This window comes from Hemitrygon akajei, chromosome 27 (genome assembly GCF_048418815.1).
Source record: "Hemitrygon akajei chromosome 27, sHemAka1.3, whole genome shotgun sequence".
Classification (NCBI taxonomy): Eukaryota; Metazoa; Chordata; class Chondrichthyes; order Myliobatiformes; family Dasyatidae; genus Hemitrygon; species Hemitrygon akajei.
Genome location: NC_133150.1, coordinates 2043451 through 2070111, shown reverse-complemented (window position 1 = coordinate 2070111; position 26661 = coordinate 2043451). Strand labels below are relative to the sequence as shown.

At 42.5% G+C, this 26661-nt stretch overlaps 1 protein-coding gene across 1 annotated transcript in view; it reads right to left on the bottom strand.

The window, feature by feature from the left end:
- LOC140717083 (synaptonemal complex protein 3-like) overlaps positions 1–26661 on the bottom strand; it is a 209000-nt gene that overhangs the window by 12155 nt on the left and 170184 nt on the right. Inside the window, exon 7 of the mRNA XM_073030264.1 lies at positions 25089–25187. Within this exon, the coding sequence (XP_072886365.1) occupies positions 25089–25187 (99 nt within the window). The remainder of the gene's footprint in view (positions 1–25088; positions 25188–26661) is intronic.

Sequence of the window (26661 nt, the reverse complement as noted above, 5' to 3'; positions counted from 1 at the left end):
AGATGTACCTGGAGGCTGTAGAAGTGAGCGAGGTCCTCAATGAATACTTCTCTTCAGTATTCACCAATGAGAGGGAACTTGATGACAGTGAGGACAATATGAGTGAGGTTTAAGTTCTGGAGCATGTTGATATTAAAGGAGAGGAGGTGTTGGAGTTGTTAAAATACATTAGGATGGATAAGTCCCCGGGGCCTAACGGAATATTCCCCAGGCTGCTCCACGAGGCGAGGGAAGAGATTGCTGAGCCTCTGGCTAGGATCTTTATGTCTTCGTTGTCCACGGGAATAGTACCGGAGGATTGGAGGGACGCGAATTTTGTCCCCTTGTTCAAAAAAGGTAGTAGGGATAGTCCGGGTAATTATAGACCAGTGAGCCTTACATCTGTGGTGAGAAAGCTGTTGCAAAAGGTTCTTACAGATAGGATCTATGGGCATTTAGAGAATCATGGTCTGATCAGGGACAGTTAGCATAGCTTTGTGAAAGGCAGATCGTGTCTAGCAAGCCTGATCGAGTTCTTTGAGGAGGTGACCAGATGAAGGTAGTGCAGTGGATGTGATCTACATGGATTTTAGTAAAGCATTTGATAAGGTTCCACACGATAGGATTATTCAGAAACTCAGAAGGCATGGGATCTTGGGAAGTTTGGCCAGGTGGATTCAGGATTGGCTTGCCTGCAGAAAGCAGAGGGTTGTGGTGGAGGGAGTACATTCAGATTGGAGGGTTGTGACTAGTGGTGTCCCACAAGGATTGGTTCTGGGACCTTTACTTTTTGTGATTTTTATTAACGACCTGGATGTGCAGGTAGAAGGGTGGGTGAGCAATTTTGCAGATGACAAAAAGGATGGTGGTGTTGTGGACAGTGTAGAGGATTGTTGAAGATTGCAGAGAGACATTGATAGGATGCAGAAGTGGGCTGAGAAGTGGCAGATGGAGTTCAACTCGGAGAAGTGTGAGGTGGCACACTTTGGAAGGACAAATTCCAAGGCAGAGTACAAGGTAAATGGCAGGATACTTGGTAGTGTGGAGGAGCAGAGGGATCTGGGGGGACATGTCCACAGATCCCTGAAAGTTGCCTCACAGGTAGATAGGGTAGTTAAGAAAGCTTATGGGGTGTTAGCTTTCATAAGTCGAGGGATAGAGTTTAAGAGTCGCGAGGTAATGATGCAGCTCTATAAAACTCTAGTTAGGCCACACTTGGAGTACTGTGTCCAGTTCTGGTCACCTCACTATAGGAAGGATGTGGAAGCATTGGAAAGATACAGAGGAGATTTACCAGGATGCTGCCTGGTTTGGAGAGTATGCATTATGATCAGAGATTAAGGGAGCTAGGGCTTTACTCTTTGGAGAGAAGGAGGATGAGAAGAGACAAGATATTAAGAGGAATAGATAAGTGGACAGCCAATGCCTCTTCTCCAGAGCGCCAGTGCTCAATATAAGAGGACATGGCTTTAAGGTAAGGGGCGGGAATTTCAAGGGGGATATTAGAGGGAGATTTTTTATTCAGAGTGGTTGGTGCGTGGAATGCACTGCCTGAGTCTGTGGTGGAGGCAGATACACTAGTGAAAGTTAAGAGACTACTAGACAGGTATATTTAGGAATTTAAGGTGGGGGGATATATGGGAAGCGGGTTTAAGGGTTGGCACAACATTGTGGGCCGAAGGGCCTGTACTGCGCTGTACTATTCTATATGTTCTATGTTCTAAGTTGCTGTACTGCAATAGGACCAACCAGGGTAGGTCTTACACAGTGAATGGTAGGGCATTGAGGAGTGTGGTAGAACAAAGGAATCTGGGAATACTAGTCCATAATTCTTCGAAGGTGTTGTCACAGGTAGATAGGGTCCTAAAGATAGCTTTTGGCACATTGGCCTTTATAAATCGAACTATTGCATAAGGTCCTGCATTACAGTCTTGCTGAAGTGTCTCAGTACAAAACATCAACTGTACTCTTTTCCATAGATACTGCCTGACCTGCTGAGTTCCTCCAGCATTTTGTCTGTGTAATTAAGCACAGGAAATGGGATGTTATGTTGAAGTTGTATAAGGCATTGGTGAGGCCTAATTTGGAGTACTGTATGCAGTTTTGGTCACCTACCTACAGGAAAGATGTAAATAAGGTTGGATGTTACCGGGTCTTTTCCACTGAGGCCAGGGGAGAAAAAGAACAAGAGGTCATGGGTTAAGGGTGAAGAGGGAACATTAGGGGGGACTTCTTCACGCAGAGAGTGGTGGGAGAGTGGAATGAGCTGCCAGCTGAAGTGGTGAATGTGGGCTCACTTTTGACATTTAAGAAAAACTTGGACAGGTATATGGGTGAGAGGGGTTTGGAGGGATATGGCCCTAGTGCAGGTCAGTGGGACGAGGCAGAAAAATGGTTCAGCACAGCCAAGAAGGGCCAAAAGGCCTGTTTCTGTGCTGTAATGTTCTATGGTTCTATGGACTGGAGGACCTGAGTTATAAGGAAAGACTGAATAGGTTAGGACTTAATGGTTTGGAATGTAAAAGATTGAGGGGAGATTTGATAGAGGTATACAAAATTATGAGGGGTTCAGATAGAGTAAATGGAAGCAGGCTTTTTCCTCTGAGGTTAGGTTGGCCTACAACTAGGGTCCTGGGTGATGGGTGAAAAGTGCAATATTTAAGCGGAACATGAGGGGAAACTTCTTCACTCAGAGGGTTGAGAATGTGTACTGACCTGCCAGCGTAAGCTGTACATGTAAGCTCATTTTCAATGTTTAAGAGAAGTTTGGATTGGTACATGGATGCCAGTGGTATGGATGGCTATGGTCTGGGTGCAGGTCTATGGGACTAGGCAGTTAAAATGGTTCGGCACAGACTGGATGGGCCAAAGGGCCTATGTTGTACTTTTCTATGACCCTATGTCATCTAAAATGTTTGCAAACTTCTTCAAAAGTCCCACAAATGAAGTTCTTAAATAACAGGAGTAGGCAACTATGGTTGACACAGGAAGTTAAGCACTGCATAAAAGCCAAGGAGAGGGCATATAAGGTAACAGAAGTGGGATGCTGGATGATTGGAAAGCTTTTAAAATCCAACAAAAGGCAACTAAAAAAGCTAAAAGGGAAAAGATTAAATATGAAGGCAAACTAGCCAATAATATAAAGTAGGATACCATAAGTATTTTCAGTTAAAAAAAAAGTAGGTGAGAGTAGATATTAGACCACTGGAAAATGATGCTGGTAAGGTAGTAATGGGGGACAAAGAAGTTACAGATAGAATTAATCAGTACTTTACATCAATCTTCACTGTGGAAGATACTAGCAGTGTGCCAGAGGTCCATGAGTGTCAGGGAGCACGAATGAGTGCCATTGACATTACAAAAGATAAAGTGCTGAGCAAACCAAAGGTCTTCAGACGGATAAGTCACCCGGACCACATGGACTACATCCCAGAGTCCTAAAAGTGATTCCTGAAGAGATAACGTATGCATTGGTTATGATCTTTCAAGAATTGCTTGATTCTGGTATGGTCCTGGAGGACTGGAAGATTGCAAATGTCACTCTACCATAAAAAGGGAGGAAGGCAAAAAAAAGGAAAATATAGGCCAGTTAGCCTAACCTGAGTGGTTGGGAAAGTGTTGGAGGCTATTATTAAGGATGAGGTTTTGGGGTACTTGGAGACTAAGTCAGCATGGTTTCTGTGAAGGGAAATCTTGCCTGACAAATCTGTTAAGAGTTCTTCGAGGAAGTAACAAGCAGGGTGGACAAAGGAGAGGCAATGGATGTAATTTATTTGGATTTTCAGAAGGCATTTGATAAGGTGCCACAGATGAGGTTACTTAACAAGATAAAATCTTATGGGATTACAGGATATATATTGGCATGGATAGAGGAATGGCTGACAGGCAGGAGTCAGCGAGTGGGAATAAAAGGGGCTTTTACTGGTTGGCTCCCAGTGACTAGTGGTGTTCCTCAGTGTCAGTATTGGGACCGCTACTTTTCACATTGTCTGTCAATGATTTAGATAATGGAATTGGTGGATTTTTGGTAAAAGTTTGCAGATGATACAAAGATAAGGGAAGAGGTAGGTAGTGCTGAGTAAGCAATGTGATTGTAGCAGAACAAATTGGAAGAAAGGGCAAAAAAGTGTCAGATGGAATACAGTGTTGGGAAATGCCTGATAATGCATTTTGGTAAAAGCAACAATAGCGTAGACTATTATCTAAATGGAGAGAAAATTCAAACACCAGAGGTGCAAAGGGACTGCGTGTCCTCATGCAATTCTCCCTGAAAGTTAATTTACAGGTTGATTCAGTGGTAAATACGGAAAATGCAATGTTGGCATTTATTTCAAGGGGAACAGAATATAAAAGCAAGGTGATAATGCTGAGCCTTTATAAAACATTAATCAGGCAACACTTGGAGTACTGTCAACAGTTTTGGGCCTCATATCTCAAAAAGAATGTGTTGTCATTGGAGACAGTCCAGAGGATGTTCATGAGAATGATTCTGGGAATGAAGAGGTTAACATATGAGGAGCGTTTGGCAGCACTGGGCCTGTACTCACTGAAACTTAGAATGCGGGGGATCTCATTGAAACCTACCGAATGTTGAAAGGACTAGATACGGTGGATGTGGAGAGGATGTTTCATATGATATAGATATCCGGAACTAGAGGGCAACCTTTCAGAACTGAGGTAAGGAGGAATTATTTTAGCCAGAGTAGTGAATCTGTGGAATGCGCTGCCACAGACTGCAGTGGGGGTCAAATCTGTGTGTATATTTAAGGCGGAAGTTGATAGTTTCCCGATTGGTCTGGGCATCAAAGGATATGGTGAGAAGGCAGGTGTATGGGGTTGAGAGAGATCTGGGATCATCCATGCATGGTGGAGCAGTTTCGATGAGATAATTCTACTCCTATGTCTTACGATGTATGACTTATCTTGACTGCTTGCATCATGGACTAGTATGGAAATACCTATGACCAGGAATGCAAAAGGCTACAAAAAGAATCGATACAGCCTGGTCGATCACAGGAAAAGCCTTCCCCATCATTGAACAAATCTACAAAGAGTGCTGCCACAAGAAAGCAAGTTCCATCATCAAGGACCCCCACTATCCAGGCCATCCTCTCTTCTTACTGCTGCAGGAAGAGGTACAGGAGCCTTGGGTCCCACACCACCAGGTTGAAGAAGTTATTATCCTTCAACCATCAGTCTCTTGAACCAGTGTGGGTAGCTTCACTCACTGCAACTCTGAACTGATTTCACAACCTATAGACTCACCTTCAAGGACCATACAATTCAACTCAATATTATTTATCTACTTTTTAATTAATTGCACAATTTGTCTTCTTTTACATATTGTATTTTGTTAATCTTTGTTGTATATACTTTTCATAATTTCTAATGTATTTCTTTATTATAAATCATAACAGAAATAAAAGCAAAATAAGCCTCTTTTCCTACCCTCCCACCCACCTACCCCTCACCGACACTGGGCATCTAGTCCTTAGCCCTGGGCTCTCAGACATTAGACCTCCAACCTATAGTCACAGACCAAGACTTGTCCTTTGGGCCTCTACCTCCGTACTTACCTTACCAGCTTTCTACCTTTGGACTACTGGACTATGACCTATATCTTTGCCCTCTGGACTTCGCTGATCTCTTGGTATTGACCCCAGGGTGTGCCAATCACAGGTCAGGAATTGCCAATCATGGGTTTGACTTTCAAGCCCTGACTGATCCCACCTCCACAATTGCTTATCTTTGACAATGGTGCAATTTGGCTCTTGACTTCCAAACTTCCAGATTTCTGATCTTGTGACCTGGGTGGAATTGAGGGAGGTCAATAGCTCTTATGACTACTGCCCTTATGACCTCCAACTGGGATTCGCTGACCTGGGGATCAATGGTCTCCTCAGTGAGTGACCCAACCTCCAGAATCACCGACCTTTGACCACAGAGCATTCCAACACAGGATTTTCATTCTCCCTCATCTCTATCCCCAGACCCTAAGCTAGCCCCTAACTCCCCATGCTGTCCGCAAAATCATTCCTATAACCTTAAAAACAGAGCAAGATAAAAGTCCTCACTCGGAGTGCAATCTCAATTAAAGCAGGGGCAGACACAAGAGACACTCAAGGACCCGGATCATAATGAGAAATTCCAGAGATTTTGATTTTGTTGTCTACATCAGTGGGAAACAATTAGTGGAGATACTTCAAGGCAAAAGAGACTGTGGACACTGGGACCTGGGGGAAAAAAATCAGGATGCTCAAAGAACTCTCAGGTCAAGCAGCATTTGCACGAGGTGTAAGATAACGCTGTAGGTTGAAATTGTGCACCATGATAGAGAGAAAATACATATATACAGATTGGCTTCATTTGTCATATGTACACTGAAACATATAGTGAAATACATCATTTGAGTCAGCCCACAAGTGTCACCACACTTACGGCGCCAACACAGAATGTCCACTACTTATTAACTCTAACTCTAACCCATGTGATTTTGGAATGTGTGAGGAAACGAACACCTGGAGGAAACTCACATGGAGAGCATACAAACTCCTTATTGGCGGGGCAGTAATTGATCAGTAATCACTGGTGCTGTAAATTGATTGCACTAACCACTACACTGATAGATGATAGGTCGGTGGATGGAGAGACTTCACATAATTGTCTATTGGTCTCTGCACAGCCTTACCAATACTGCCAGGGTTTGAGAAGCAAGGAAACTCTAATCCTGAACACCATGACGCTGAACTGGGAGATGAGCTGGAGGAAGAAGGCTACAACTAATGAGGAAGATCTTGCTCAACATCAACAGCTCCATCTCCCAGCTAATTAAAGAAGGCAGTTTCAGCAGCAGATATAAAGATCCCCCTAAAGTAACGACCTTCCTGAGCAGTCTGTGACACATAACACCATAGGAAAAAAAAAAGTGATTCCTCCTGACTACAATGCTTAACATAGAACATACATTACAGCACAATAATGTATGGCTCTTTGGCCCATGATGTTATGCCAACCTTTTAACCTACTCCATGATCAATTTAGCCCCTCCATTTTTCTATAATCCAGTGTCCACACACTTTGTCAGGATGAAGGGTCTCGCGTCGACAGCGCTTCTCCCTATAGATGCTGCCTGGCCTGCTGTGTTCCACCAACATTTTTTGTGTGTGTTGTTGTTTGAATTTCCAGCATCTGCAGATTTCCTTGTGTTTGCTCCCTAATGTACTGTATCTGTCTCTACCACCACCCCATCAACATCAATATTTCCTCAATAATAAGCCAGGATTGATAAGATGAAATTTAAAATCCCCTCAAATCTCAATGTTCAGGTCTATCTGCACTGAATATTTATTTATTTTTAATTTAGCAATACAGTGGAGAATAGGCCCTTCAAACTAAGCCACCAGCATACCCCGATTTAACCCTTATCTAATCACAGGTCATTTTACAATGACCAACTAACCTACAAAACGCCACATCTTTGGACTGTGGGGGGAAACCCATGCATTCTAAGCGGAGGATGCACACACTCCTTACAGAGGATGCCAGTATGGAACTCTGATGCCCCAAGCCATAATAGCATCACACTAACTGCTATGCTACAATGGCACCCCATATATACACATGGGCAATTCCTCGGTGCTGTTATGTGAACTATAGCCTTTGCACAACACATATTTTCCTTAGATCGCTTCCACTCTGCTCATTTCAACTCCCTAACCCTTGATACTGCTCCTCAATATTGACAGCTAGTTAGCAATGTAAAGGCTGAACAGTGAATAATAAACTCAGTAGCCACTTTATGAAGTACCTCCTGTACCTAATAAAATGCCCATTGAGTGTACGTTCATATTCTTCTACTGCTGTAGCACATCCACTACAAGGTTCAACATGTCAGAGATGTTCTTCTGCACACTTTTGTAAAGCATGGTTATCTATTGTCTTCCTATCAGCCTGAATCAGTCTGGCCATTCTACTCTGACCTCTCTAAGACGTTTTCACCCACAGAATTGCCGCTCACTGGATTTTACTTTTGTTTATCGCACCATCCTCTGAAAACTCTTGAGTTTTGCATGAAAATCCCAGGAGATCAGCAGTTTCTGAGATACTCAAACCACCCCGTCTGGCACCCCCTCTGACATTCCACGGTCAGAGTCACTTCTTTCCCATTCTAATGCTTGGTCTATACAACAAATGAACCTCTTGACCACGTCTGCATGCATTTATGTATTGAGTTGCTCCCAAATGACTGGCTGATAGATAATTGCATTAATGAGCAGGTGTACAGGTGAACCAAAAAGAGGTGGCAACTGAGTATATTTATCAGGCGCAATTGGCATAGGCAAGCTTATGGCAAACAAAATATGGGGCAGACTTGACCTTCGGGCTGCTACCTCCAGACTTGTTGACTTCAGTCTTTCACCTTTCCGGGTTCTTATCTCCAGATTTGCCAAGTTCTGGATGTCAACTTTTGGCGTTGCCCCCCCCCCCCCTCAGAATTCACTGACCTCTGAACTTGCCAATCATTGGTTTGAGCTTTGGGTGTCAACTCCTGGGCTTGCCAATCAAGGGTTTGCCCTTTGGGCCCTGACCGACACAACCTCTTGACCAAGGACTGCTTTGGGCCTCAACTTCTGGACTTGTACAGACTTCTGATCCCAGAGACCTACAGGTTCACCTGCCTTCGTTTCTCCCACCTATACAGATCTTGGTCTCCGAATTCACCAACCTGGGTGTCGCTGGTCTCCTCAGGTCGGGAAACCTATGTTGAAATGTCCTGTGACCAGGTAGTGCCTGTGGTTTTTATGTTGACATCAGCTGTACTTGATACATTTCAGTCACTATTACAAACCAGTAAATGAAGTAGACAATCAAGAGTAGCGATCTCATCTTATTCAATTTTCTATTTCTATTTTAAATGCATTCTCTTATTCTAGTGCTGTGCCCACCCAATTCACATTCCTGCAATTTAATTTTCATTGCCATCTCCATAATGTGAGCTGCAATAATAATAGGGTTGTTGTGGTGGATGATTTTAACTTTCCTAATATTGACTAGCAGCTCCTTAGATCAAGGGGTTTAGATGGGATGGAGTTTGTTAAGTGTATTCAGGAAGGTTTCCTGACAGAATATGTAGATAAGCCAACTAGAGGAGAGGCTGTACTTGATTTGGTATTGGGAAATCAACCTGGTCAGATGTCAGATCTCTCAGTCGGAGAGCATTTTGAAGATAGTGCTCATAACTCATCTCTTTTGATCCCATGCCTCATTACTTCCTGAATGAGCCTCACATGGGGAACCTTACTGAAATCCATAGACACTATATCCACTGCTCTAGCTTCATCAATGTATTTTGTTACACTCTCAAAGAATTCAATCAGGTTCGTAAGGCATGACCTGCCCTTGAGAAAGCCATAATCAGATTAAGTCTTTCCAAATGCTGATAAATCTTGCCTCTCAGGATCTTCTCCAACAACTTGCCCACCACTGAATTAAGACTCACTGGTCTATAACTTCCTGGATTATCTCTACTCCCTTTCTTGAACAAGGTAACAATGTTTACAACCTTCCAATCCTCTGGTACTTCTCCCATACCTATTGTTGATACAAAGATCATTGCCAGAGGCTCAGCAGTGTCCTCCCTTGCTTTTCACAGCAGCCTGGGGTTTATGTTGTCCAGTCCCGGCACCTTATATAACCATATAACAATTACAGCATGAAAACAGGCCATCTCGGCCCTTCTAGTCCGTGCCGAATGCTTACTCTCGCCTAGCCCCACTGACCTGCATTCAGCCCATAACCCTCCATTCCTTTCCTGTCCATATACCTATCCAATTTTTTTTAAATGACAATATCGAACCTGCCTCTACCACTTCTACTGGAAGCTCATTCCACAATCTAGCTTATCTAACTTAGTATCTTTCAAAAGCTCCAGTACATCCTCTGTCTTAATGTCTGTACACTCAATCTTTTCAATAAGTCATCCCCAAGGTCCTTTTCACTGGTGAATACTAAAGCAAAGTATTCATTAAGTACTTCCGCTACCTCCTTCAGCTCCATGCACGTTTTCACTCTCACACCGCTCATCCTCTTGTCCTTCACATACTTATAGAATGCCTTGGAGTTTTTCTTTATCCTGCTACCATCAAGTGGGAGGTATGGGAGACTGAAGACACACACTCAACATATTAGGAACCACCTTTTCCCCTCTGCCATCAGATTTCTGAATAGACAATGAACCCATGAACACTAATTCAGTATTTTCCCTGTCTTTTTTGCTCTATTTATTTAATATATATATACATACACATACACACATATGTGTGTGTATGTGTATGTGCATTGTAATTCATTGTTTCTATTTTTCACATTTGCCAGTGATATTAAACCTGATTCTGGTCCTGTAGTCTCTGCCTGATCACACAGCTATTCCTGCAAACTATTTACTTTCATGTGCCCAGAAGCACCACCCTGATTTCTCACCACCCACCTATACCAGGAAAAACTCACAGCAACCAATTAAATAATTGGCACCACGATAGCATAGCAGTAAGCGAGTCACTATTACAGCTCGGCGTGTCAGAGTTCTAAGTTCAATTCAGGTGCCACATGTAAGGAGTTTGTACACTCTCACCATAAACTGCATGGGCTTCCTCCTGATGTTCCAGTTTCCTCACACAGTCCAAAGACATACAGGTTGGAGGTTAATTGGTTATTGTAAATTTTCCTGTGATTAGGCTAGTGTTAAATAGGTGGGATGCTGCGTGGTGTGGCTTGTTGGGCTGGAAGGGCCTGTGCCATTTTGTACCTATAAATAAATAAGATAGATAAATAAATAGATAAATAATTCAATACACCTGCATCTTTGGCATTTGGGAGAAACCTTCCCAGTCATAGGGAGAACATGCAAACTCCACACAACAGTACTGCAGCTCAGAAATGAACCTGAAGCACTGGAGCTGTGAAGCAACTGAACTACAGCAATCATTTTTACTGCATGATCTTTCCTCAATATTTTAAATTCTGCAATGTTCAAGTCATAGTCTTGACTTTTGTTTCTGTACCCAAGCCTCAGCACTTCCTTTTTCTCATCACATAGAACACTATATCACAGTACAGGCCCTCTGGCCCACAATGCTGTGCTGACATTTTAACCTAGTCAAAGATCAATATAACCTTTTCCTCCCGCATAGCCCTCCATTTCTCCATCATTCATGTGCCCATCTAAGAGTTTATTAAATGTCCCTAAAGTATTTGGTTCTACACCCTTGTCAGGGCGTTTCACTCTCTGTATAGACTTACCTCTGACATCTCCCCTATACTCTCCTCCAATCAACTTAAAATTATGTCCTTGTAGTAATCATTTCAGTCTAAGAAAGTCTTTGATTACCTCCTCACTATACACACAGTGTGTTTTGCTGTACATTTTTGATATGACTTCCTCCTTTCTGAGGAACTGAATTTATGAGTATTTAGACAGACATGGATAGATTAAGGATAGCCAGCATAGCTTTGTGCATGGTGGGTTATGTCTAACCAATCTTATATAGAGTTTTTTGAGGAAGTTACCAGGACAGTTAATGAAGGCAAAGCAGTGGATGTTGACTACATGGATTTTAGTAAAGCATTTGACAAGTTACCGGATCGGAGATTGGTCAAGAAGGTATTCAAGATGAGATAGTAAAATGGATTAAACATTTGCTTTGTGGGAGAAACCTGAGAGCCGTAGTAGATGGTTGCCTCTCAGACTGGAGGCCTATGACTAGTGGAGTGCTGCAGGAATCGGGCAGGGCCTGTTGCGGATGTCACCAAGATTGGAGGTGTAATGGACAACAAGGAAGGCTATCATGACTTACAGCTGGTAAAGTGAGCTGAAAAATGGCAATGGAATTTAATACAGACAAGTGTGAGATGTTGCACTTCAGTAAGACCAATTAGGATAGGTCTTACACAGCGAACAGCAGGACACTGAGAACTGCAGTAGAACAAAGGCAACTTGGAATACAGATCCATAATTCATTTAAAATGGCATCACAGGTAGATAGGGTCATAAAGAAAACTTTTGGCACATTGGCCTTCATAAATCAAAATACTGAGTATGGGAGATAGGACGTAATGTTAAAGTTGTATAAGACATTGGTGAGGCCTAATTTGGAGTATGGTGTGCAGTTTTGGTCACCCACCTACTGGAAAGATACTTATAAGTTGAAAAAACACAAAGAAAATGTACAAGGATATTGCTGGGTCTGTAAGACCTGAGTTATAAGATTGACTATGTTAGGACTGTATTCATTGGAACATAGAAGATTGAGGGGAGATTTGATAGAGGTATACTAAATTATGAGGGCTAGATGCTGGGTTTTGTCCACTGAGATTGGGTGGGACTACATCCAGAGATCATGGGTTAAGGGTGAAATGTGAAAAGTTTAAGGGGAATATGAAGGGTAACTTCTACACTCAAGAGGGTCCTGAGAGTATGGATGAGCTGCCAGCACAAGTGGTGCGTGCAAGCTCAATTTTACCGTTTAGGAGAAGTTTGGATAGATACATGGATGGTAGGAGTATGGTGGGCCATGGTGCTGGTGCAGTTCAATTAGAGTAGGCAGTTTAAATGGTTCAGCGTGGAGTAGATCGGCTGAAGGGACTGTTTCTGTGCTGTACTTTTCTATGACTTTATTTTATTATTTGCTGTCCTCCAATTTCCTCTCTTATTAAAATTTAGGCAGCATATGTTTCTATTAGGAACATCTTCCCCTCCACCATCAGGTTTCTGAATAGTCCATGAACACTACCTCGTCATTCCTTTTTCTCACACTACTTATTTATTTTGTGATTTAGAGTAATTTTATGTTTTTGCATTATATTACTGCCAAAAAACAACAAATTTGACATAAAACATAGAATAGGCCCTTCAGCCCATAATGCTGTTCCAAACAAATTACATCAGTAATTAAATGGCTAACTAATCTGCCTACACAATATCCATATCCTCTATTTTCCTCACATTCATGAGACCATAAGATATAGGAACAGAATTAGGCCATTTGGTCCATCAAGTCTGCTCTGCCATTTAATTATAGCTGATCCAATTTTCCTCTCAGCCCCAAACTCCTGTCTTCTCCCTGTATCCCTTTATGCCCTGACCAATCAAGCATCCATCAATCTCTGCCTTAAATACACATAAAGGCTTGGCCTCCACAGCTACCTGTGTCAAATAATCCCACAGATTCACCACTCTCTGGCTGAAGAAATTCCTTTCATCTCCATTCTAAAAGGACACCACTCTATTCTGTTATGGTAACTTCACACACTTCATGACCCTAACACCTGGAACTTTCACCATACTGCTAGTGCCTTTCACAGTGAAGACAGTTTGTCCACCATTTTGTCCCCACCCCATTCCTGACTCTCCAGCATCATTTTCCAGCAGTCCAATATCCACTCTCTTTTACTGTCTACGTATCTGAAGAAATTTATGGGATCCTCTTTTTTAATGACTTTTTAGTTGCTTTCTGTTGATTTTTAAAAAGCCTCCCAATCCTCTAATTTCCCATTGTTTTTGTTCTATATGCCCTTCCTTTGGCTTTGAATTCTCTTGTTGGTCACTGTTGTATCATCTTCCCTTTTTGGAATGCATATATCCTGTGCCTTCTGAATTGTTTCCAGAAATTCTAGCCATTGTTGCTCTGCTGTCATCCCTGCCAGTGTTCTTTTCCAATCAATTTATGCCAGCTCCTCTCTCATGCCTCTGTAATTCCCGTTATTCCAATGTAATACTGATACATCTGATTTAGCTTCTCCTCAAATTTCAGAGTGAAACCGATCATATTATGACTACTTACCCCAAGGGTTCTTTTACCTTAAGCTTTCTAATCAATTCTGATTCACTGCACAACAATCAATTCAGAATAGCTGATCTCCTAGTGGGCTCAACCACGAGCCACTCTAAAAAGCCATCTGAAAGGCACTCCAGAAAATTCCCCTCTTGGAATCCAGCACTGATCTGATTTTCCCAATCTACCTGCATATTGAAACCCCACCATGACACTGCTGTTTTGGCATGTATTTTCTATCTCCCACTGTAATTTGTAGAACACATTGTTGCTACTGTTTGGGGGTCTGTATACAACTCCCATCTTTTTACCCTTGCAGTTCCTTAGCTCTATCCATAATGATTCCACACCTTCCAACCCTATGTCACCTCTTTCTAATGAATTTGTGTGTCTATCTGAACAGATATTGATTATAACTGATGTTATAAATACCACCAGACTGGACATGCCCAGAAAACACCCCTGAAGAAGATGGGAGAGTTCAGAAGATGGTAGAAACATGAGAAGAGTTTGTCATATATGCTGGGAAAGCATTAGATCCTTTTTTTGTCTCTTAAACATCTTGAAATGAATACTAACATTGCATCTGCCTTCCTCACCACAGATTCAACCTGCAAATTAACCTTTAGAGAATTCTGCACAAGGATTTCCAAGCCCCTTTGCGCCTCAGTTTTATGTATTTTCTCTCAATTTAGAAAAGTCAAACCTTCTACCAAAGTGCATGATCATACACTTCCCGACACTGTATTCCACCTGCCATTTCTTTGCCCATTCTCCTAATCTAAGTCCTTCTGTAGCCTCTCTACTTAAAGTCTCTTGTGTTTCTGCTTCTAACACCCTCTCCAGGCAGCGCATTCAAAGCATTGTTATGACCCCAGCCCCCTCCTTTGTGAGAATCGCGAGAGAGAGAGAGCAGCCTTACAGTTTGGAATGTGGGCTGGCCTCTCAGCCAGACAAAAGCCATGGACATAGCCATTGTCTTGGGAGACACCTTTGTGGAATAAGGGACTGGACTACGTGCAAACCCTCAGGGCAACGTGGGCTGGGTGATGGGGGAAAGAGTGCCTCACCCCCCACCCTGATTGACATCTACAACCCTGCCAGTCCAGATAAAAGGTGGGCTGCCGAGGCGGGGCCTCAGACGCACCAAGGAGACACACGAAGAAGACACGATAGCACTTCCCGTCGGAGCGGGAAGCCATTCTGAAGGAAGCCACGTGCGTTAGATTCCGGATCGGGAGTCTGTGGCTGAAACCAAAGGAAAAACCGTTTTAACTAACAACAGGGATTTGCTTCGCAAAGACGACGGGCAAGTGTTCCTTCTCTCTCTCTCCAACACATGAAATGCCAGCGGTTCCCGAAACGGGGAAGCCTGCAGACTTTGAGTGACTCTTATATTCCATTGGACTCAGTATTATCTCCTAGACAACAATAGAGCTTATTTTTGATTGATTATTACTATACCTGTGCTTTAGATTGAGTTTTGACGATGTATATGATCTGAATGTTTTGTATTAACCATACGTTTGTGCCCCGTTATAAATAAAAACGTTTGAAAATAGTATCATCAGGCTTCAGCGGACCTCTCTATCTTTGCTGGTAAGTCACCCGGTTACTGGGAACGTAACAGCATCCACCACTTTTCTGTGAAAAAAACTTACACCTCACATCTCCTTTGAAGTATCTCCCCCAACCTTAACTGTATGCCCTCTGGAATTATTCACTCCAACCCTTGGAAAAAGATACTGTCTATCTACTCTATCTGTCCCTTTCATAAACCTCTATCTGTCCCTCTTATAAACCCCTATCAGATCTCCTCTCAGCCTCTGCTGCCCTAAAGAACACAACTCAAGTTTCTCCAAACTCTACTTATAACACATGCCTTCTAATCCAGGCAACATACAACATCCTGGCAAGTCTCTTCTGTACCCTCTCCAAAGCCTTGACATCCTTCCTATAATGGTGATAATAAACCTGATTCTTATTCTGGGTTGTTTGATCCTTCTCCTCTCTTACTTTGCCACTTGCTTCGGTATTTTTTGTGTCAGAGCCTTTGGTACAATGGGCTCCTGAACCAGACCTGATCAAGGATCAAGGATTAACTTTATTTGTCATATACGTTTATATGTACTAGGAACTTGTTGTGGTGTGTTGGTCAAGGTGGAACATGCAACACAAAGCAAAAATGTTCCAACAATAATAAAGAATATAAGATTATATAAAAAATAAGGAAATATATAAGACATAGGAGCAGAATTAGGCCATTCAACCCATCAAGTCTGCTCTGCCATTCCATCAGGGCTGATCTTGGATCCCACTCAACACCATACATCTACCTTTTTGCCATATCCTTTGATGCCCTCACCAATCAGGAATCTATGAACTTCTGCCTTAAATATACCCGTGGTCTTGGCCTCCGTCGCCACTTGTGGCACAGTATTCCATAGATTTACTACTGTCTAGTTAAAAAAAATACCTCCTTACCTCTGTTCTAAAAGGTTGCCCCTTAATTTTGAGGCTCTGCCTCTTGTTCTGGAGACACCCACCATGGGAAGCATTCTCTCCATGTCCACCCTATCTAGTCCTTTCAACATTCAGTAGGTTTAATGAGATCCCCACACATTCTTCTAAATTCCTGTGAGTACAGGCCCAAAGCTCCTCATATCTTAATCCCTTCATTCCTGGAATCATCCCCATGAACCTCTTTTGGACTCTCTCCAATGAAAACACATCCTTTCTGAGATAAGGGGCCAAAATTGATGACAATACTCCAAGTGCATCCTGAATAGTGTCTCATAAAGGCTCAGCATTATCTTCTTGCCTTTATATTCTATTCCCCTTGAAATAAATGCCAACATTGCGTTTGCCTTCATTACCGCAGACTCAACCTATAAATTAACCTTCTGGGAGTCTTGCAGAGGATTCATAAGTCTTTCTGCAGCTCTAATGTTTGAACCTCCCTATTTAGGTAGTAGTCCATACTATTGTTCCATTTACCAAAACGTATTAAACCATATAAACCATATAACAATCACAGCACGGAAACAGGCCATTCCGGCCCTCCTAGTCCGTGCCGAACTCTTAATCTCACCTAGTCCCACCTACCCGCACTCAGCCCATAACCCTCCACTCCTTTCCTATCCATATACCTATCCAATTTTACCTTAAATGACACAACTGAACTGGCCTCTACTACTTCTACAGGAAGCTCATTCCACACAGCTATCACTCTCTGAGTAAAGAAATACCCCCTCGTGTTTCCCTTAAACTTTTGCCCCCTAACTCTCAAATCATGTCCTCTCGTTTGAATCTCCCCTACTCTCAATGGAAACAGCCTATTCACGTCAACTCTATCTATCCCTCTCAACATTTTAAACATTTTTTCAACATTTCAACAATGTATTCTCATACATTTCCCAACACTGTATTCCATTTGCCACATTTTTGTCCATTCTTCCAATTTGTCTAGGTCCTACTGCAATTACATTGCTTCCTCTACCTACCCCTCCACCTATCTTTGTATCATCCTCAACCTTTGCCACAATGCCATCATTTCCATTATCTAAAACATTGACAAACAATGTGAAAAGCAACGGTCCCAGTACTGACCCCTGAGGAACACCTCTAGTCACTGGCAGCCAACCAGAAAAGGCCCCTTTTCTTCTCACTCGCTGCCTCCTGTCAGCCATTCCTTTATTCATGCAGTATCCTTTCTCTAACACCATAGGATTTTCTCTTGTTAAGCAGCCTCATGTGTAGATAATACAGAAAGGCTAATAAAGTTAGACATCAGAGTCCTCTGAAAAAGAAACTATTTTCCCACACAGGCCCTTTAGTGTTATGATAATTTTCTACAACCATTCTTTATTTAACACAGTTAGATGCTATGTTTGCACTGGAATGTGTAGACCCAGAACACTCTTGGGTGTTTTGGTTGCTAGCACAAATGACACATTTTTCGATGTACATGAGATAAATACATATGAATTAACAATTTCAAACATACATTAACCCACCCCACTGCAGTCCCCACCACCACTACTTTCTCATTTCCTGTCAGTCACCTTATGTACAGATACAACTGTCAGTTACCTTATGTACAGATACAGAGATACTTCACATACATAAAATCAGTTTATGTACATACACTAATTATCTGTATTTTTATAACGGTTTTATTGTCTTCTTAAGATTATTGTTTTTTATGCTGCATCGGATCCACAGTAACAATCATTTCATTCTCCTTTACATTTAAAGTGGAGTGAGCTGGGAGCAGAGTGAAGGCTTAAGGCTTTGGCTCAACGGGCTTAGGTGGAAACAGGCGAGGCAAGGTAGGCTTAGTTTTCAGTTTTTCCTATTATTGAGGAAAGGGGGAATTATGAGTGTGAGGGCAGCTTGTTGTTCTCTGTGTAGGATGTGGAAGGTCCTGGGGTCTCCTGGCCTCGTGGAGGTCCATATCTGTGCCAGGTGCACCGAGCTGCAGCTCCTAATGGACTGTGTTAGGGAACTGGAGCTGCAGCTCCTAATGGACCGTGTTAGGGAACTGGAGCTGCAGCTCAATGACCTTCATCTGGTCAGGGAGAGTGAGAAGTTGATAGAGAGGAGTTACAGGCAGGTGGTCACAACAGGGCCACGGGAGGCAGACAGGTAGGTCACGGTTAGGAGAGGGAAGGGGAAGAGTCGGGTACTAGAGAGTACCCCTGTGGCTGTACCCCTTGACAATAAGTACTCCTGTTTGAGTACTGTTGGGGGTGGAACAGCCTACCTGGGGGAAGTGGCAGTGGCCATGTCTCTGGCACAGAGTCCAGCCCTGTAACTCAGAAAGGTAAAGAAAGGAAGAGGAAGGCAGTAGTAATAGGGGACTCGATAGTTAGGGGGTCAGATAGGCGATTCTGTGGACGCAGTCAGGAGACCCCAATGGTACTTTGCCTCCCTGGTGCCAGAGTCCGGGATGTTTCTGATTGCGTCCAAGATATCCTGAACTGGGAGGGTGAGGAGCTAGAGGTCGTGGTACGTATAGGTACCAATGACATACGTAGGTAAAGGGAAGAGGTCCTGAAAGGAGAATATCGGGAGTTAGGAAGAGAGTTGAGAAGGAGGACCACAAAGGTAGTAATTACTGCTTGTGCCACGCGACAGTGAGAGTAGGAATGGAATGAGGTGGAGGATAAATGCATGGCTGAGGGATTGGAGCAGGGGGCAGGGATTCAAGTTTCTCGATCATTGGGACCTCTTTTGGGGCAGGTGTGACCTGTACAAAAAGGATGGGTTGCACTTGAATCCTAGGGGCACCAATATCCTGGCAGGAAGATTTGCTAAGGCTACTGGGGAGACTTTAAACCAGAATGGTTCAGGGGGTGGGAATCAAATTGAAGAGATGAGGAGAGAGGAGGTTAGTTCACAAATAGAGAAAGCTAGTAGACAGAGTGTGAGGGAAGATAAGCAGGCGATAGAGAAGGGGAGCGCTCCGACCGAAGATGTAGGGGAGAAGGAAGAAGAAGATAATAAAGTTGTTTGCACCGTTAGGGATAAACAGAGTAAGAGGTGGAGAATTTCTTAAATGCATCTATTTTAATGCTAGGAGCATTGTAAAAAAGGTGGATGAGCTTGGAGCATGGATTGATACCTGGAAATATGATGTTGTAGCTATTAGTGAAACATGGTTGCAGGAGGGGTGTGATTGGCAAATAAATATTCCTGGAATTCATTGCTTCAGGTGTGATAGAATCGGAGGGGCAAGAGGAGGAGGTGCTGTTTTGCTTGTCAGAGAAAATATTACAGTGGTGCTTTGGCAGGATAGATTAGAGGGCTCATCTAGAGAGACTATTTGTGCGGAACTGAGGAATGGGAAATGTGTAGTAACACTTATAGGGGTGTATTATAGACCACTTAATGGGGAGTGAGAATTGGAGGAGCAAATTTGTAAGGAGATAGCAGATACTTGTAGTAAGCACAAGGTTGTGATTGTGGGAGATTTTAATTTTCCACACATAGACTGGGAAGCCCATTCTGTAAAAGGGCTGGATGGTTTGAAGTTTGTAAAATGTGTGCAGGATAGTTTTTTGCAGCAATACATAAAAGTAACAACTAGAGAAGGGGCAGTGTTGGAACTCCTGTTAGGGAATGAGATAGGTCAGATGACGAAGGTATGTGTTGGGGAGCACTTCAGGTCCAGTGATCACAATGCCATTAGTTTCAATATGATCAAGGAGAAGGATACGTCTGGACCCAGGGTTGAGATTTTTGATTGGAGAAAGGCTAACTTTGAGGAGATGCAAAAGGATTTAGAAGGAGAGGATTGGGACAATTTGTTTTATGGGAAGGATGTAATAGAGAAATGGAGGTCATTTAAAGCTGAAATTTTAAGGGTACAGAATCTGTATGTTCCTGTTAGGTTGAAAGGAAAGGTTAAAAGTTTGAGAGCGCCATGGTTTTCAAGGGATATTGGAAACTTGGTTTGGAAAAAGAGAGAGATCTACAATAAATATAGGCAGCATGGAGTAAACAAGGTGCTCGAGGAATATAAAGAATGTAAAAAGAATCTTAAGAAAGAAATTAGAAAAGCTAAAAGGTGTGAGGTTGCTTTGGCAAGTAAGGTGAAAATAAATCCAAAGAGTTTCTACGGTTATATTAATAGCAAAAGGATAGTGAGGGATAAAATTGGTTCCTTAGAAAATCAGAGTGGACAGCTATGTGTGGAGCCAAAAGAGATGGGGGAGATTTCGAACAATTTCTTTTCTTCCGTATTCACTAAGGAGAAGGATATTGAATTGAATAAGGAGAAGGGAAACAAGTAAGGTAGTTATGGAAACTATTATGATTAAAGAAGTACTGGCGCTTTTAAAGAATATAAAAGTAGATAAGTTTCCAGATCCTGACAGGATGTTCCCTAGGACCTTGAGGGAAGTTAGTGTAGAAATAGCAGGGGCTCTGACAGAAATATTTCAAATGTCATTAGAAACGGGATGGTGCCGGAGGATTGGTGTATTGCTCATGTGGTTCCATTGTTTAAAAAGGGTTCTAAGAGTAAACCTGGCAATTATTGGCCTGTAAGTTTGATGTCAGTGGTGGGAAAGTTGATGGAAAGTATTCTTAGAGATGGTATATATAATTATCTGGATAGACAGGGTCTGATTAGGAACAGTCAACATGGATTTGTGCGTGTAAGGTCATGTTTGACAAATCTTATTGAATTTTTTGAAGAGGTTACTAGGAAAATTGACGAGGGTAAAGCAGTGGATGTTGTCTATAAGACCTTTGACAAAGTTCCACACGGAAGGTTAGTTAGGTATTAATATTGAAGTAGTAAAATAGATTCAACAGTGGCTGGATGGGAGATGCCAGAGAGTAGTGGTGGATAACTGTTTGACAGGTTGTAGGCCGGTGACTAGTGGTGTGCCTCAGGGATCTGTACTGGGTCCAATGTTGTTTGTCATATTCATTAATGATCTGGACGATGGGGTGGTAAATTGGATCAGTAAGTATGCAGATGATATGAAGATAGGTAGTGTTGTGCATAATGAAGTAGGTTTTCAAAACTTGCAGACAGATTTAAGCCAGTTAGAAGAGTGGGCTGAAAGATGGCAGATGGAGCTTAATGCTGATAAGTGTGATGTGCTACATTTTGGTAGGACTAATCAAAATAAGACATACATGTTAAATGTTAGGGCATTGAAGAATGCAGTACAACAGAGTAATCTAGGAATAGGAATCTAGTGCATAGCATGGATTTGTGCGTGGAAGGTCATGTTTGACAAACCTTATTGAATTTTTTGAAGTAGTTACGAGGAATGTTGACGAGGGTAAGGCAGTGGATGTAGTCTATATGGACTTCAGCAAGGCCTTTGACAAAGTTCCACTTGGAAGGTTAGTTAAGAAGGTTCAGTCGTTAGGTATTAATGCTGGAGTAATAAAATGGATTCAACAGTGGCTAGATGGGAGATGCCAGAGAGTAGTGGTGGATAATTGTTTATCGGGATGGAGGCCGGTGACTAGCGGGGTGCCTCAGGGATCTGTTTTGGGCCCAATGTTGTTTGTAATATACATAAATGATCTGGATGATGGGGTGGTAAATTGGATTAGTAAGTATGCTGATGATACTAAGGTAGGAGGTGTTGTGGATAATGAGGTGGGTTTTCAAAGCTTGCAGGGAGATTTATGCCGGTTAGAAGAATGGGCTGAACGTTGGCAGATGGAGTTTAATGCTGAGAAGTGTGAGGTTCTACATTTTGGCAGGAATAATCCAAATAGAACATACAGGGTAAATGGTAGGGCATTGAGGAATGCAGTGGAACAGAGAGATCTAGGAATAACAGTGCATAGTTCCCTGAAGGTGGAGTCTCATGTAGATAGGGTGGTGAAGAAGGCTTTTGGAACGCTGGCCTTTATAAATCAGAGCATTGAGTACAGAAGTTGGGATGTAATGTTAAAATTGTACAAGGCATTGGTAAGGCCAAATTTGGAATATTGTGTACAGTTCTGGTCACCGAATTATAGGAAAGATATCAATAAATTAGAGAGAGTGCAGAGACGATTTACTAGGATGTTACCTGGGTTTCAGCACTTAAGTTACAGAGAAAGGTTGAACAAGTTAGGTCTCTATTCATTGGAGCGTAGAAGGTTGAGGGGGGATTTGATCGAGGTATTTAAAATGTTGAGAGGGATAGAGTTGACGTGAATAGGCTGTTTCCATTGAGAGTAGGGGAGATTCAAACGAGAGGACATGATTTGAGAGTTAGGGGGCAAAAGTTTAAGGGAAACACGAGGGGGTATTTCTTTACTCAGAGAGTGATAGCTGTGTGGAATGAGCTTCCTGTAGAAGTAGTAGAGGCCAGTTCAGTTGTGTCATTTAAGGTAAAATTGGATAGGTATATGGATAGGAAAGGAGTGGAGGGTTATGGGCTGAGGGCGGGTAGGTGGGACTAGGTGAGATTAAGAGTTCGGCACGGACTAGGAGGGCCGGAATGGCCTGTTTCCGTGCTGTGATTGTTATATGGTTATATGGTTATATAGTTCCCTGAAGGTGGACTCTCATGTGGATAAGGTGGTGAAGAAGGCTTTTGGTATGCTGGCCTTTATAATCAGAACATTGAGTATAGGAGTTGGGATGTAATGTTAAAATTATACAAGGCATTGGTGAGGCCAAATTTGGAGTATTGTGTATAGTTCTGGTCACTGAATTATAGGAAAGATGTCAACAAAATAGAGAGAGTACAGAGAAGATTTACTAGAATGTTGCCTTTGTTTCAGCACCTAAGTTACAGAGAAAGGTTGAACAAATTAGGTCTTTATTCTTTGGAGCATAGAAGGTTGAGGGGGGACTTGATAGAGGTATTTAAAATTATGAGGGGGGATAGATAGAGTTGATGTGGATAGGCTTTTTCCATTAAGAGTAGGGGAGATTCAAACAAGAGGACATGAGTTGAGAGTTAAGGGGCAGATGTTTAGGGGTAACACGGGGAATTTCTTTACTCACAGAGTGGTAGCTGTGTGAAATGAGCTTCCAGTAGAAGTGGTAGAGGCAGGTTCGATATTGTCATTTAAAAAAAATTGGATAGGAATATGGACAGGAAAGGAACGGAGGTTGAGTGCAGGTCAGTGGGACGAGGTGAAAGTAAGCATTCAGCATGGACTAGAAGGGCCGAGATGGCCTGTTTCCGTGCTGTAATTGTTATATGGTTAAGTTGGTGCTTGATAGATTTTTGATTAGTAAGGGCATCAGAGGGTATAGGGAGAAGGCAGGAGAATGGAGTTGAGAGGGATAATAAGTCAACTCTGACAGAATGGTAAAGCAGGCTTGATGGGCTGAATGACCTAATTCTGCCACTACTGTATGTGTTATTGTCTTACAGATTTATAGAAACACTGCATAAGATCTTGGAGAAGTCAGCTCCATGCTGTGGATACCTGGCCTTACCTGCATCCCGATGACCATGTACATGAAGAACAGCATCACAATAAGGTGATCTACAAAAATCATACAACCTTGAGATTTATCTCCTTACAGGCAGCCACAAACAAGAAACTTAAAGGAACCCATTAAAAAAAGCTAACAAACACCCAATGCACGTGGAGAAAAAAACACAAATCGTGCAAACAATTAAAACAAGTAACAACATTCAGAACTAAAGTGAGTCCATAGATATGAAGCCTAGGAGCTGGCCCACATCCTCAGCCTCAGTTCATCACACAGCGGAGCAAAACAGCTTGCAGACAAAAAGCCCGGAGCAGGCCAAAGCCTCAGGTTCGCAGAAAGGGAATAAATGTCATAGAGCAGCAAGCAGAACCAGCTTGACCCTTATCTCTGGCCCTGACACCCAGCATCAGCCCACGTTTAAGCTGTCCAAACAACTGGTCATCTCTTGCACTAGGACCTGAGCCCTGTCATTTTAATATGCTCTGGACCTGGTCCTGCTGTCACATTCCAACATGTACCCGACCTAACTAATTGACCCAGTATTTAGATCCATCCAACCTCTCTTTCAATTTAGGTGGACAGGCTCCAAAACTCCTCCATCCCGACTCCATCACAACCATGCCTTGACCTCGATCTGACACTTCTCCTCAAACATTTCTCGACCTCGCTCCAACTCTGGATCACACTCACATGCCTCGACCCTTGAGTCAGCCTTGCTTTCACTTGCCTCTTCATTGTTTGAGGTGATTTACCACAATTTTCCACAGAAAAAGTGCTATTAATAAAGTATATAGTTGCAACTCTTGCTTTATGAAACACTAGTAAGCTGTCACCTGTCTTCAGTAGCACCATCTTAAACCCAAAGCCAGTATGGTTAGATAAGAAGATCAAAGATTCAAGACTGTTTAACATTATTTTCAGTAAACTAATACAAAGGAGAGTTAAATAGTTGCTACTCCAGATTCGATGCAGTCCCAAACAAAACCAGTAAGTATAAATACATAAGATAAACAGAGATTGACTGCACGTACATAAAGTGACAATAAGCACAGGAGTGTTTATATCTAAGGTATCTGATAGGTAATGATAAGGTAGTGCTGGTTGAAGGCTGTGGAGGGGTGGGTTTGTGATGGGAGGTGTTGAGCAGCCTGACAGTTTCAAGAAAGTAACTTCTTATGTCTGGTAGTCCTGGTATGGATGCTACGTAGCCTCTTCCCTGACGGGATTGCAATGAACAATCCATTAGAAACAGACAAGCAAAAGAATTAAGTTTCAACGAATAATACTTTGGATTGGCATTCTTTTATTAAAAAGAGAACAACTGTTCAGAGAATTGTCTATTCCCACCCCTCTCCAGGATTTACCTTCAGGAACTGGTCAAACAACTGCTTAATGCTCTTCAGCCTTTGTCCTTGGACCACCCTCATCTGCTGGAAAAGCTTCTGTTGCTGCCGAAACAGGTTCTGTGGAAGAAGTGCATCAACACTTACATCCCCTCTGAAGGATTCTCTTTCTCAAGTAGCATGAATACACAGGAGATAGTCAGCATCAGTACAAGCTGTGTAGAAATGCAGAAAGCCTCCCTGTGATGGAACACTTGGCAGGACTCTGGATGAGTTCTCACTCTTACTCCTCAAAGTTCAAATACTTCTCTTGTGTTGAAGCTCAGCCCATTCAAGCTACCAGAAACATTCTCACCTTAACCCCAATTGCCACAGATGAGTTCAAAAGTTCATTATCAAAGTATGTATCCACATACAACTGAGATTAGTCTTCTCCAGATAGCCATGAAACAAAGTAAGAAAATGAAAGTCATTCAACCATCAACCCCACCCCCACCCACACATAAAAGAACGGCATGCCAATCATCAACCCCAAACCACCTCCCTGAACAAAATGGAACAAGAACATCAACACCCCCCCAGACCCCTCTCCCCCTGCAACAACAAACCCAAACACCCCCCCGCACAAAACAGAAAAAGAACGCGCATAAAAAAATTACAGGATATAAAAACCATAAGTCTAAAAAAATCCATAAACACAAAACTATCCTCTAACATCACCAACGTTCATCAAAAGAGAGTGACAACACACGAGACATAGGCCTACTCGCCTGCTACAGCGAGCCACGCAGCACTAGCCCACTCAGACAAGGCAGGCATTCGCCGCTGAACTCTCGCTTGCCTTCTACATTCATTTCAATTTCTCAATCTTCTTCGATGAAATGGAGTCCAACATCAGCTCATGCCCCATCTCTGAGTTTCCTTGCATTGAGACTGTCCAAGTATGCACTTGCTTCCCATCATCATCTCAGAGATAGCAAAGTGTTCGATTACTCAAACGATCTCCAAACTGTAAATCACAGTCATTAGGAATGATTAAAATGGGGGTGGGGGGGTTGATAAATGCTAGGCTATAAGACATAGGAGCAGAATCAGTCCATTCAGCCCATCAATTCTGCTCCATCATGGCTGATTATTCCTCTCAACCTCACTCTCCTGTCTTTATCCCATAACCAATCAAGAACCCATCTATCTCATCTTTAAATATACCCAATGATCTGTCCTCCACAGATATCTGTGGCAATGAATATTCTTGATTACTAAGGGTATCAAAGGTTTCAGGGAGAAGGCAGGAGAATTTAGAGGAATAATAAATCAGCTGTGATGGTATGGTGGAGCAGACTTGATGAGCCAAATGCCTAATTCAGTTCATACGTCTAATGGTCTAATTCTGAGAAATTAAACTTCCAGTGGTTGAGCTGGGATTCCCTGGGAATCGATCAATGAGTATTGTTCAACTGGTGGACTTCGTGCTTTCACTCCTAAGCATGGCAGAATTCACTTGGCTGATGCATTCACCGTATATGCTTCATCCTCATTTCAAAATCTGGTAAGGTAACTTCAAACTGCATTTACTTCATTGTGAATCAAATTC